The 14272-nt window shown below is 45.8% G+C and overlaps 1 protein-coding gene across 1 annotated transcript; it reads right to left on the bottom strand.

The window, feature by feature from the left end:
* Window positions 1-6054: 6054 nt before the first annotated feature.
* LOC131207681 (cytochrome P450 307a1-like) lies at window positions 6055-7817 on the bottom strand. The gene is made up of 3 exons (XM_058200307.1): window positions 7322-7817; window positions 6450-7250; window positions 6055-6386 (listed from the first exon to the last, which is right to left on the bottom strand). Exons 1-3 carry the CDS (start codon window positions 7815-7817, stop codon window positions 6055-6057), a joined length of 1629 nt encoding a protein of 542 aa, XP_058056290.1.
* Window positions 7818-14272: the final 6455 nt, after the last annotated feature.

The raw sequence follows: 14272 nt of genomic DNA, 5'->3' as shown, positions 1-14272 counted from the left end.
ACGCCAGGGACGCCGAAGAAAAGTAACGGGACCCTTCACTATGGATAAACCGCAATCGGCAGAAGAATTGCCAGGTGCGTCAGCACAGCAGGCACGTTGTGAAGTCTCGTGAATTATAAAATTTTAATTCTCCGCATGCACCCAGAGGGTCCATATGCGGGAATTGTTCTCCCTCTATGGGTAGAACCCATAGCAGGAGGGTCGGCCTCCGGAGGGCCGGTGGAAATTATAAAAGTTGGGATTTTCTATCCCAGGTATTGGTTTGGTAGGGTAAGGGTAGATGGGTAAAGGGGAAAGAAAAAGCCACTTATCTTATTTTGCACCCGCGTTGAAGCATTGGTGTTTGCGCTGCAAGCCGATGGGCTAGGGTAGGAGGTGCTTCCCGTGCTATCCACTTCACATTCTTACACCGGCACTTCGTCTTCACAACCCTTTTATAGAGTTATGAGGTATCGAGTGTGTGCTTCTCGTGGAGTCCTCACAAAGGTATAAATATAAACCCAAAAATGAATAAAGGACAGTCACAAAATAGACACCAAACATTAAACACAGTTGGCGCCGGTTCTTCAGCTAACTTCAGTTATCCAGTGGTTCAGTTTCCAGTGGTTCAGTTATTCAGTTATTCAGTTCATTCAGTGAAAACATCTTTTCAAAACCATCATCCGTTTTTCTATATCTTCATTTTGGTAAGAGGCAAGTGGTAGGTTTTGCACGTTCAGTGGGTTTAGATAGGTTACAACGCAATAATCTAACGCACCAAAATTTCATTGCTGCTGTTGCAGAAATGGAATCTACAATGGAAGGGAAACTGCGACGGTCGACGCGCCTGTTGTCGCAAAACCAGCGAAAGGAAGCTCTTGAAGCTATGTCGATCGCTAGCGACAGCGAGTCGAACCCAGACGAAGCAGGTCCGTCCAAGCAGCGATGCGTCCGTCCAAGCGGCGACGATGAATACGTCGACCCGGAATACTCGCCGCTCGAGCTTTACAACTCCGAACATGAAGATGACAGCGACATAGACTCGGAATGTGCAGACAGCGACTCAGATATCAGCGTCGCAGCAGACACTGGATCGGCAGCAACGGACACTGGATCGGAAGCAAAGGATCAGTGGCAAAATATAATCAGCATGATTGGTACAGTAACACAAGAGTACAGTCCACAACACGGGACAGCAATGCTGCAGCAGTTATGTGCCAACTTGAGTAAATATTTCCCCGGTATGTCCCCGGATGCAAAAGTCGCGCTGCAGGGCACATCGAAACATTGCACAGGGTGGGAGATAACAGAAAAACCGATCACTGACTCCGATGGCAAAGTGATTGGCTCCATCTGGCATCGCGGTTTAAGTGAGTTCGCCTATATTTAAATATATTAACGTCATATTTACATTATTATTTAATTACTCATTATCATTATATATTTACATTTACATTATTCACTACAGAAGCCGCAGTTCTGGAAAACCTAGAATTTGTCGAATCTAGAAAGAACGTGGAATTAGACATCTTCTTTGGCGAAGCGCCGTTTGTCCAGAACACCGATCCAAAATTAACGTCCTGGGTTGCTCTAGGACGTTTGAATGAAGGAAGCGAACTGGGCTATCCTTTCCCGATCACCGTGTTTTGCGGCGAAGGCAGACCGCCCGTTGAAGAATTCCTCGGCCCTTTGTGCGACGAAGCGCAGGCGTTTGTTGGCAGGCGTGAACAACCACGCGAATTGGTAGTTGACGACACTAAATCCGCAGTGACGATCGCAGCGCGAACGGTTATCACAGATATCATGACACGCGCTTACGTGAAAGGTAGTTGTTTATTTTTCGGCTGAACGATTGGTGTTATTTATAAATCAATAATGAAATTATTACAATTACAGGAACAGTAGCAGCAGTATCGGCGGCCGGCTGTCCGCAATGCACCATTGTAGGAAGGAGCTCGATAAATACTGTTACATCCTTCATAGGCACGGGACGGCCACGGACACACGCAGAATTTGTTAATGGAGGTTACGATTACGGGCGAACGAAACATAGGATTCGCGCAACTCCTTTGGCATTGTACCCCGTGGACATTGTAAAGGATGTTGTCGTTGGCGAAAACCGACATTTGTTACACCTCGGAGTGTTTCAAATATTGTTTTATGCTTTCGTGCACGGCTGTCAAAATGATGAAGTTGCGCCAATGCATCCTGATTTTGTTTCATTAATGAGACACGTGCTTTTAAGGGTGCGGTTCCCACGGGAAAGATGCGGCAAATCACGGTGCCTTCCAATCCACAGTTCTTCGTGGACCCCAGATGTGTGGGGATATTTGTTTGAGGTGGTGGCCATCGTGCTATTCCAAAAAGTACAGCAACCGAAGCTATACGAGGCCCTTAGTTATCTGCATCAAGCCGTTGCAATATACAACAATGACAGATTCACTAGTTATAGACAGATTGCCCGAAAATGTATAGGTGCATACATACAAAAACATGTAACATTATTCGGCAATATTGTTCCTGAAGTGCATTTGTTAAATCATTTAGCAGATGAAGTTGAAAGGTTTGGCTCTTTACCGGGCCAATCAAGTAATCCGTTTGAGGATGATCTGGCGGTTCTGTCGGCGGTCCACATCAGCAAACCTCATTCCCTGACGCATCAGGCAGCCATCTCTTTGCTTTATCGCGAAAGAGTACGGCGACGCCAGAATAGCAACGCCACAATTTTCCCATATTTGACGAGAAGAGGTGTTCACATAAGAAAAAGCTTTTACCTTAACAATAGCACAAAAGATGTGGATGGCTGGTTTCTTGCCAAACCATCGGGCACTTTAAGGCGTGAGGTTGTGGTGAAATTTGTGAAGGCTACAGTAAAGCCGTTTATGGTTTACGGCCGCCCTTTGGAGGGACAACTAACGCTGACGCAAAATCCTTTTAACGAAACGATAGGTTTGGACGTGTTTGCCACATGCAACAAAAAGGAATTGCAGAAAGAAGAATACTATAAGTTGGAGGACATTATTTGTAAGCTTTCGATAGTTTGGATGCCCGGACAGACATCTTTTCATCCGCTGGCTGAATCGTTTGCTAAGTAGCAAGTAATTATTTAGTATATTAAGTATATGATTATTAAGTATTAAGCATTAAGTATATAAGTATTATTAAGTATAATGGTAGGTTCATCTTCAATGTTTTTTTTGATTATATTTAGGAAACATTACCATTTTTCTCATTTTTATAAGGAACTCTTCGAATGTGTATTCGTAATGCGCAAATCCGTCTTCAATGACGTAGTCCGGATCTAAACTTATTATAGTATCATAAATCAATTCTACAGTCCTTGGATAAAATGACACCTTCAGGTCTTTTCCGTGCCTGTGTTGCTCCCACACGCTTTCTGCAAATAGCTTCGGGTGTACTAAAAAATCTATACAGTATTTAACTAATTGCTCTCCTGACTTCTGCATAGGATTCCAACATTTACTTCGAATGTAGTTAATAAATTGTATTTTCCAAAAGTCATAGTTATCTGATGCCGCTTTTTCGACCATTTCCACTTGGTCTGCTGACGACAACGGCAGCAGTGCATGAGCAGCAATATCGTTGTTGTTGTTATCGTGGGCTTCAGCAAAATCGTTATCGGGGGCGGCAGCAAAATCGTGATCGGGGGCGGCAGTAAAATCGTTATCCAAAGAAGACTCCAAATTTAACATCTCCTGGGGGGGGCCGCAGATCTTCTTCCAGAACGATGACTTATACTTATGGTGGTTATGCTCCTTCAACTACAACAAAATACAAAGTTTTTCCGCGATACAATTGCGATAAGTCGGAGACAATCACAAATTTTGTTCGACGCAACAAAATAACAGTTTTGCGAACAACAAGAAGAGCATAATCTTAAGGAAATCTTACTATGGAAGGCGTGGAATTTTGAAGAATAAATCAGTTATCATTAGGCTACGGAACGCTCTGGTCTCAAGTGTTTTACTCTTGGACGGATCAGAACTGGTAGGTGAACGCGAGATCCCAATCGGACCAAGCTCCTTCGCGCGTTAGGTCCGCTCCGTAACAATTGCAGACGCACAGTTAACCGAGTAAGAATTAAACCAGCATTTGATACCTTGTACTGCAGCAAAAGATCAGTACAGTAAAAAGTAATTTGAACAATATCAAACCACTTCGGAACATCACAATGAATCGGCTCAGAGACGATAAAAACTATCAGTTTACAATTAGCGAACAACTCAACAACAGAATACATCTTCTAAGCAAGGCGACAATTGAAGTAACTGAAAACTACAAAATGAAAGATGTCCTCACCGAAATCGAGAAAATGGTTTTAACCGCTTACTTGGATGCAGTGAATGAAGTCCTACTAAATATTTCAATGAATGAATACATGAATACATGATACATTCAACATTCAAGTAGCTCCGTAGAGGAGCTTAATGATGACTGCATTTGCCCTCTTGTTAATGGCAGAAAGAGTGACTGCATTTCAAGAAGAGAGGAAAATACGACTACCAGATTGATCAACGGCAACCAAATCCTTATAACTAACGCAAAAGGTGGCTTGCTGCAATCGGCCCCGATAATAGACACTTAGAAGGAAATTTTCTTCTAACTTTTTGTAACTGTACAGTAACATTCAACAACGAAAAAATTTAGGACTGGAGAATATCGCCAGTCATCGATGAATCTGTCGACAACTGGAAGACAACAGCAACCTGCAGTAGCGTTAGAAACCGGGCTGAGTTCCCGTTGAAAAATAAATCCTGTTCAAAGCGTATAACTCGATCCACAACAGTTAGAGCCAAAGATTAGATTAGGAAGAAAGGAAAATAGACGTAAGAGAATAAAGTTATAACATGGACATAAGAAAATAAAGTTAAGAACTCCCCATAATTATGTATCTGTCATCAGCAACAACATATGAACTAATGGTTGTTTAACGTTATAAGCTGTTTTATTCAATATTGAAACATTTGCAAGGCGATGAACCTCTAGCGATGATTGTTTTTCTCTCTGTTCACCCTTAGCTTAGTAAAATGCGAAAAGTCGTATGTTCAACATTATTTCAATAACATTTTGTAAAGCGCTAACAGTACCTATCCTATCGGATATGTGGAAAGATTTTTGCATGGGTTATTGCTTAGAACTGCTTAAATGTATTCCTTGCCGTTGAAACGGTCCAAAGATCTGAGACAGCGATATCAGAATATATTATCAGAACCAATAAATAAAAACATTTCGTGAATCGTCTTGCGTTAGATCCCTTCCTTTGGAACTACACCACGTCTCAGTCACTTGGTAATCAGCCTATCCTTAAACTCTAATCAGTTTGACACGTTTGTGAACCACTTGCCTTCTAACGCGGCCGCTAAGAGCATGCTTCTACTCAATGAGGGCTTTCTCTGGTCAGTGTTTTGATTTCTTCGTACTACATCACAGCAAAGTAAAAGTAATTTAACAAAAGCAACCCCCACATGAAAGACACGCTTACGCATGTTACAACGTGCGCCCGGGGGGTCAGCAGTTGCTGTAAATACACCATGAAGATGCGGACAAAAACTAAAGCAAGCGATAGAGATCCAAGACTGGATTCGATTGTGTGCTTATGCAGCAACATAGTAAAGTACTAGAACGGTTGATTAGTTTGTGTCTGCCCTTATGCTCCACGGAACACCATTAGGTAACGACCGTCGTCGGTGCGGTTTGGCGCTAAGTTGGCCAAAAGAAAATGCAGTGCGCCGCTGCTCACTGCGACTGTTCAGTTCTGTATCGCCGTGTAAGCCGTGGACACACGTGTGGAGAGTATCATTGGGGCGAGTAGTGAGTGATCAGCTCAGTCTCGCCCCGACATGGCCACCTGGTAGATGGAGTTCGTGTGATGCTGCCTCGGTGTTGCAGTAATGTAATCAATAAAAATAAGAATTGCTTTGTGCCTTCGTAGATTCGTTTACCTTGGCTAATTGGAATAATGCTTGAGTATTGATACCTAGCTTATCTAATGGAGTTGGCTGGAGTTGGTTGTCGGGCAAGATTGGCGTGAAAAAGGCAGCCTACACGTGCTGATTAGTCGCGTACGGTTACCTTGAATGTGTACGACTTCTCTGGCATCGCCAGCGAGCCCACTGGCACGCGGTAGTCCTGCCCTTCAACCGGGGCAATCGTGTACGATCGGAGCAGGTTGGCGAGAATGGAGAAGCTTAGCAGTTGCGTCATACGGTAACCCATACAGGACCGCCGGCCGGCACCGAACGGCATAAAGAAGTCCGGCTTTACCACGCGGCCGCTCTGCAGGAAGCGCTCCGGTTCGAACTTTTCCGGTGAGTCCCAGAGGCGCGGCGACATGCTAAGGTCGTAGTTGTTCAGGAAGATCAGCGTGTCCTTCTCGACGTGGAAACCTTAAATATTTATTTTGGTTTTAGAAGTGCAATACGCCTTATAAAACGAAAAAAAATATTTACCTCCAATGTGGCTGTCCTGGTTTGCGACGTGTGGCACGATCGGTGACGCGATTAGCCGCAGCGCCTCCATGATGACCGCTTCCGTGTACGGCATTTCGCTGCGATCGGTTAGCTCGATCACCTGTTTACCGTGGCGCTCGAGTACACCGTCCGCTTCGGCCGCGATGCGATGCTGGACCTCGGGATGCTGGACGATGTAGCCGAAAGTTTTCACCAGGAAGTTGCCGACCGCCGAGTGTCCGCCGATGATGTCTTCGAGCGCGAACAGCGCCGTCTCCCACTCCAGCTCAGGGCCCCGCTTGGACTTTACGTGATCGATCAAGCTGTCCACGTAGTCACGTGGCTCGCTGCCTTCGACCCACCGCTCGTACCGATCGCCGATGATCGTCTCCAGTATGATCTCCCGTATTTCCTCCGCCAGACGATCCATCCGTTTCAGGTTCTGGCGATGCAGCGGAAGCAGGAATGGCAGAAAGTCGGCGGCGTAACCCTGGTTGACTTCCCAGAAAATCTGATCAAAGTTGCCGAGCAGCTGCAGGAATCGGGCATCGTTGGCTTCGAACCGATGGCTACCGAAGTATTGGGCAAACACATTGGCGCAGATGCCCAGTACCAACGGTTTGATCTCTACCGTGGACGTCTGCCCGGCTCGTCCGACAGCTCCCATCATCTGGTCGATCTCGTCGACCACGATCTCGTTCAGCTCGTGGAAGCGGCCGCTGAAGTTGCGCGGGAAGGTGTGAGGTACCAGCATGTCACGGCGTACCTTTTGCATCTCAGACCAATCGCAGAACGCAAGAGCTGTGGGTTCGGAACGAAAGCGCGATGTCATATTGCAGTTCGAACAAAGTCGTTGCGTCATCCGTACTTACAGTTTTCCTTGTTGCCCGAGAAAAGTAACTGATAGCGCCGGAAGTTAGGTCGGCTGTCGAAGTGCTGTGCCCGGTTGATCAGCACCTCCTTGATGGCATCGATTCCGTTCACGACCACCGCGTTGACGGAGCCCAACCGGAGCGCAGTTACCGGCCCATATCGCTGGCCGAATACACTGAAGGCCTGATACGGCACCTCGTAGCCGTTCAGCTCCTTGAGCGCACCGATGATCGGGTAGTTCTTTGGGCCTGGCGCGCGCCGCAAAGTGCCACTGTCACTGGAGGAGCCGCTTTGCAGCACTTTCGTGTCCGGCGGGCTCGCGAACGAAAGTCCAACAATGGCAATCAGATGCTTGAGCGCTTGGTACACATCACTACGCGCGATCACTTTCTGCTTCAACTCGGGCAGCAGCATCAGTAGCGTCAACAGGAAGCATCCCACCATCAGGATGGCGGTGCTGCTCGAGCTGAACGAGGTAAAGCTAACACGATCCATCTTTCCTTCTTTCTGTGCTCAACGGACCACTGTGCTCGATCGATTGGTCAGCTTGGAGTCACTTGAACGTTTCACTGCGGGAACCACGAGATGAACCGAGACTGCAACGCTGCAGGCGAGGGATGCTGTGCTACGCAACTTCGGCTGCACGATCTCGAGCCCGTTCCAGGATCGTTGAAATGTTCACGACTAGAAGCGACGAATCGATGTGATGCTGATCTGCCCGCCGGCCGCGCTTTTTATACATACCTGCGGTGCTAACGAGTTCGATATGTAAATCAGGATGTAAGCGACGGGGCTGGGATCACCACACAAACACGCGAATGACCGGCGAGAACCGGCACACAGCTGAGCACACGCCGGCCAAGCATATTCACATTCATTCAGATATAATGGATGAGGGCACAACGAAAACGGGCAAGATTCGGAAGATGATTCTCCCTCCCCATCCCAGAGGCTCCCTCGGAGGTAACAACCGAAGTCCCTCCGGTCGCTTGGTAAAAGTGTACCGGTCTATGTAAAAGGATGTACGATATGGCGCAGTAGTGGTAACCGTCCGGGAGGGAGCCACATAAAACGTCATGGAACGCGGTAGAAGCCCACTGAACAGTTATCAAGACGCTCCCGGAAATGGTAAGAATGGGCCATCTGCTGAGGAGCGTATCGGGAGCGTAGCTTGAATTATGCATGAATGATCGGAATGTTAACCAAATTGAGAACTAACACGGTTAAACGTAACCACCGTTTCGATCTCAGCCAAATAGTATGACGAAGGCGTCTATGTACTACTAGGGCTTCTTTTCTACAACATCTTGAACACGCAGTGAAGTCAGTAGAAGATAATAGCACGAGGATCTACTGATCACAAAGATTTACCACTGATTCTAAATCATAACCCATCGCGTTCATAATGTTATCAATTGTTGAATAATAATCGCGACTCGTGACCGTAGTAATAAAAACTTTATAAATTCTACGATTCTGGCACGACTTTGGATCCTGCGACATTTGAAGGTTGATTAAACTGCAGTGAAATTATCGAAGAGATCAGCAAATCAAAGATCCTTCAATCTATCCATTTTTAAGCTTCAACCTCCATGCTGTTGGGACTCAAACTTAACGATCCAAAATTTGTGATCAGTGCAAGTGCATTTTCACGGACCATCGGGGAAATGCAATTTGAATAAGTGCTAAAACATTTTTTCATTAGATATTATAATGCAACGGAATATTATAAGTTCAGGTCCTCCATTTTATCCAAACCAGGAATTGTTACAGACAAATACGTTTTTAAAATAACTTCAAATTGGTGATCAATGGAGTTTTCATTCCGATGACTGGCTGGCTGGTTCTTTCTGCTGATCTCAAAGTACGTCACCAAACTTATAAGGGACTGCTTTAAACAATTTCCCCATGGGTGTTTATGGACAAATGGTTCGATTGATTAGATTGTTTAGCTTAACACCTAAAAAGATCATTGCAATCCATAGGTAACTTCAACTAAGATAGTAAGGTTTGTCTCAGTCTGTTTTCTCCACGAGACACAGCTTCCCGTTTTGTTTGTTTTTAATTAACGTGACGCATTCCAAACATAAGTTCAATTGTATGCCAACCAGAAAGCGACCCAGAAGCAGGGAAATGTATCAAAGGGCTATCAGGCATTCCCGTTGCACATGCAAATCGAAAGTAACTGTTGCGAAACGATCGTTGCTATTTGCAATTTAAAACAATGTTTTTCTACACCACACACATAACGGTTGGCCGAACGAAGCTTTGTTTACCGACATAAATACGCACGTCGCCGTTGTCCAAAACAATCGAAACAACATGCTCTCGTGAGTCGAGATGGTGACATCGCCGCTTTGTCTCCTTCCGCCCCAAAACCGGGCTGTCCGGTATTCAGCGGTTCAACGAGCACCATGCGTCTCCATGAGTCGGGCGCTAGTAGAGGTTAAGAGCAGAGCTCAGTTAAGCAGCAACGGTTGGGGGCCACGCCTCGGTCCACTTTCTAGCCCGGCCAATTATGCTACTACTTTCTTCACAGGCGGTGACCGCGATCGGGATCAACTCTTTGCTTTGTTTATTGGCCTACGTTTGGTAGTTTACCGACGCTGTTATCCTATGACTGCCCGCCGCTCGCTAAACCGCTAGAGTGAACTCAAATCATACACTTATTAGAATTGAAATGAGGGCCGGCTTCCGTATCTGATTGAACCGCTTTGTGCCCGTTTGCGTTTCCAGAACATCGGCGCGTATGTAACCATGATTTTCTGCTACCGGCCCAGACCGGCTCTTTCACCTTCGTAGCCCTCCTCTACGGGGTTCAGGCGAGACCGGTTCAGAAAAAGTCCGCCTTCCTCTAGGAGCAAGCGCCAGGGGCAGTCGCACACGGTGCGACTTGATTGCCGGTTTTTGGGGACAAGCCGTTGGCGCCGCTGGCGGACAGGGCTATCGTTTGCATCTGCCGTCGGTAGCGGTCAGTGGAATTGTTTTCACTCTACCTAACCTATTTGCATTTGATTCAGTGAAAACAACAGAAGTCGCCACGGCAACGAGGCACTGTCGGACCAACTGTACCAACTCGGCTCCGAGATCCAATGCAATCGATCGGTGTGGTTTCTGCTTCCGAGCCGTAGAGATCACGCCGTGGTTTCGGATCGGCTGATGATCCACCAGATGCATCGGCCACTAAGATTCGTCCATTATTGATGAGGCCCACCATATCCGACGTATGGGGCGGTTGGCGTGGCGTAAACGCCAAGTCCGTTGTTGGACCGGCGGGAGTGAAGGGGCCCTCCTGGTGGCAGTAGTAGCACCGGAGAAAGTGTGACTGAGCACCGGTCCAGCTGACCTGACAAGCCGAATCGATCATGATCGGCCGATTGGCGAATTGCATTTGCATAAGTTCACATCTCGCCCGGTGCCAGAGACGAATTTAGGACGATCGATGCCGGGTCGGCCTGGCATGATGGGACCATCGAGCGATGCGAACAGGGCTTTCTTACTGCATCTCGCGGAACGGAGTCAAGTTCTGTAGGGCTGCGCTGACTACCACCAGGGACCGCCATTCGCCACGAAGAGTGATTCACTTCGGCCGCTCTATGGAAGGTGCGCCTGGGTCACAGCGACGGCCTCCTGGGGGCGACGGTTTTTAGGACAAAATCAGAAATGTAGAATATTAGCCTGCAGCGTTCGTTCGGTGGAGCATGGAAACACGGAACCCGGATGGTGATGGTGGCACCGGGCGGCTGCCGAGGGAGTTATTCGAGGGATAAACGGTCCACAAAAAACTAGTATTGAGCCGATTGGGCGTAAAATTAAAATTAATATCACACCCTTAGTGATTCAGGTCGTCTCTTCAGGTGTTCAGACCATCGGCTATGGAAACGACCAGTGTGACCGACTGCGTGAAAGTGGTAGATTCGAGAAGCTGCATCTCGTTAACCTTTGTGTTAAATGGGGCAGAAAATCACGCAATCGACGAGGCTGGGTCTGTTTTCCTGTGGAGCTTTGAGCCGAAAATAAATCTAGCCATGTCCAGATCACTGGACTAGATCGCTGTACCGCGTGCTTCTAAGGCCAGGTGTACGTTCAGCTGCAACTGACAATACTGCCTCAGTGACCCACATCAGCACCGTAAACAAAGTTCGGAAACTACTTCAGCTTATCACGGGTGGTACACTGACCCAGACTGAAAAAAACTCTTGATATATAATTCATGCTCGATATATTTTATTTATACCACAACAACGGTAGCTCAAGTACTGCGCCAGCTACAGTTACTACCCCATGACGTCACTAGGCGGATGGTTGTTTACTCTTCGGGTCTCGATCGAACGAGGGATAGAAGACACGGAGTTTTGTGATACGGCGGAGCTGCGTCACTAACGAAGGCAACAGCAGACGGAGATGCGAAGCTCCTAACGGCAACGCAGTTCTCGCAAAACGGTTGTTTGCGAGGTGAACTTCGCGCGTACTTATGCTGCTGCCGTGAATTAATTTGAACCGTTGCATATTTCTATCCGTGAGTGGGCCGCTCTTATCTCACGGTATTCACGATCGCGTAACCGGAATATTGATGGCGCATGAGCTTACGGTTTTGCAGCGCCAGACGCAAAACGCAGTATGGCACATGGTTTGACATCTTCAAAGACAATCGATGTAGATCTTATTCTCGAAGCAACGGGTTTTATTTGATTCGTTACAGGTAGTTGGAACGGTCGATTGATGGACGATGGGCGGACGACTCCTCGGGAAGGGAGAAAATGCACCGTTTCAACAAGCAACTTCTGACCAAGGCAATGGCAGGGATTGGCGCCTTTTGCAGTTTTCTCTGCGATCACGCCGTCTACTTCTATATAATCTTTTATTGTTACGTCAACTAATCTTGTAATGAATTGGGGTTGGATATAGATTTTGATTGCATGGAGTAGAAAATCCAGTAAGATTTTCTAGTTTTCGTCAGGTGAATAATTCGACATGTTCTTAATTTAAAATTTGCAATAAGTGACTACAAATACATTCAAAAATGATAACGATCAGAAGGGTTGATCATGGTTGCGGTAGACAGCAAATGTTGCGGTATAGAAAACTATCAAACGGTTGACAATAGTCGAACTACGCATATTCATACCTTTGATGAAGTCTGATTTTAAAGGTTTTTGCATTATCAATTTATTCTTATACATTAGGCATTGCAGAAAAACACTAGAAGCTACGAAGAAATGCGATACGAAGAAACACTAGAAACACTTAAAAATTGCAGCTCACTAAGGCTTGAAATAGAAATCATAAAGTTCCAAATTATGAAGCACAGCATATGGCTTTTTTTAAATAGTAAACGACGAACGAACGAAATAGTGGGCTACTCCTGAGTACCGGTTGCTCAACAGCATTAATAATAATTTTCTTATCTGCACTCTGCACTTTCTTTATACAGGGCGTCTGTGCCCTTAGATTGGTTCATGGTTTCACTACATACAAGGCAGTTTAGCGATGGATTTGCATAGGCGATCAGTACGAAGATGGCATCCGCCAGCTGCAACTTAATGCAGCTCTTGGCGCACGGTCAGCACACGTCGACCTGAGAACAGCACAGTAACTTGGTTCGGTGGCCTGTCGATCAGGATTGCCGCCGGCTCGACGCTCTCAAACGTCGTCTTAGTGATGTGCTTCAAACTGTGTATCCTTCTATAGTTTTCAGAGAGAGAGAGAGAGAGAGAGAGAGAAAAAGGGTATTTTGTTGATACTGTTTTTTTCTTCTCTTTGTTAGATAATAAATAAAGCACTTAAAGTCTTTGTTTTACTTTGTAAACCTTGGTTTCAGTAGTGCAATATCTATGCAGAATCGAGACAATATATCTTTCGACCTGAAACCAGGAACATCAGTCTGCTGAGTGCACCGCGGGATCTTAGCAGTGGCAGAACGGGAAAAGTGAAAGGAGAAGTCCAGATGGGTGCGATCTGTTCGTTAAGGAGCGACAGAAGCTCTTGGAAATCGTAATACATTTTGCATAAGCATGCAAAACAGTCACACTTATTCTAAAGATGCCCGGAACTTATTGCTCTTGCTGGCCCCCCGTGTTCTTGCGGTGCGATTTATACAATCTATCGATCCCGAAACCAATCGGGGGCTGCATAAATTGTTTGCGATTATACAACAATGATATTGAGCTAGAGCTAGCAAAGACAAAACTTGCTAACATGTGAGGGCTCAAGCGCCATGACAGCAACGTCCCGGTGATGTCCAGCCATAACCCACGTAGAATTACTCAAACGAATAAGGACACATTATCAGGCACTAACGATCGCAGAGAAATACATTTGTTAATAGGCGACGGCTCCAAGGTTCGCAAGATTTTCGTATTGAATTTTTAAATTCAATTGGATATAATAACTAATTAAACTAAAGTAGACTTACCTACTTATCGGGAACTACAGCCATCGAGCGATCATGTTCCTGTTAAATGAGACGCTACAACAAAGAAATTAAGGTACATTTTAGCATAATTATATCTTCAGTAGGATTTAACGTCCAACCAGGCCATTGATTCATTCAAATTATACAGATTATAGGGCTAGAATAAAGTAGTATAAATCTAGAGGTAGACTATAGAGCCAAAGACCTGCTGTGTTTCTGTCTTGTTTCTATAATTTTCTCGGTCCGAAAATCATTTGATCATTTGAAAATGATGCTTCAGTTCAAGCAATGCGAATCTACAGAGAAAAGCTTAAACTTTTTTTTCTAATGGGTAGTGTATTTTCAGGAATACCTTAGGAGAGGATCATTCCTCTCAGAAAATTGTAATCGTTATTGAGCAGTAATTCTATACATCGCACCTCAATCAAGAATTGTTTACGATAATATGAGCCTCACGAAACATTCTGTCCGTTCAATCAGCTATCGTTCCAAGTATCGAATCAACTACTTCGAACGGAGTCGCTTGGTTACATCG

The sequence above is a fragment of the Anopheles bellator genome, chromosome 2 (assembly GCF_943735745.2).
Source record: "Anopheles bellator chromosome 2, idAnoBellAS_SP24_06.2, whole genome shotgun sequence".
Taxonomy (NCBI): Eukaryota; Metazoa; Arthropoda; class Insecta; order Diptera; family Culicidae; genus Anopheles; species Anopheles bellator.
The sequence above is the reverse complement of the archived record's forward strand: the minus strand, read 5'-3'. Positions and strand labels throughout refer to the sequence as shown.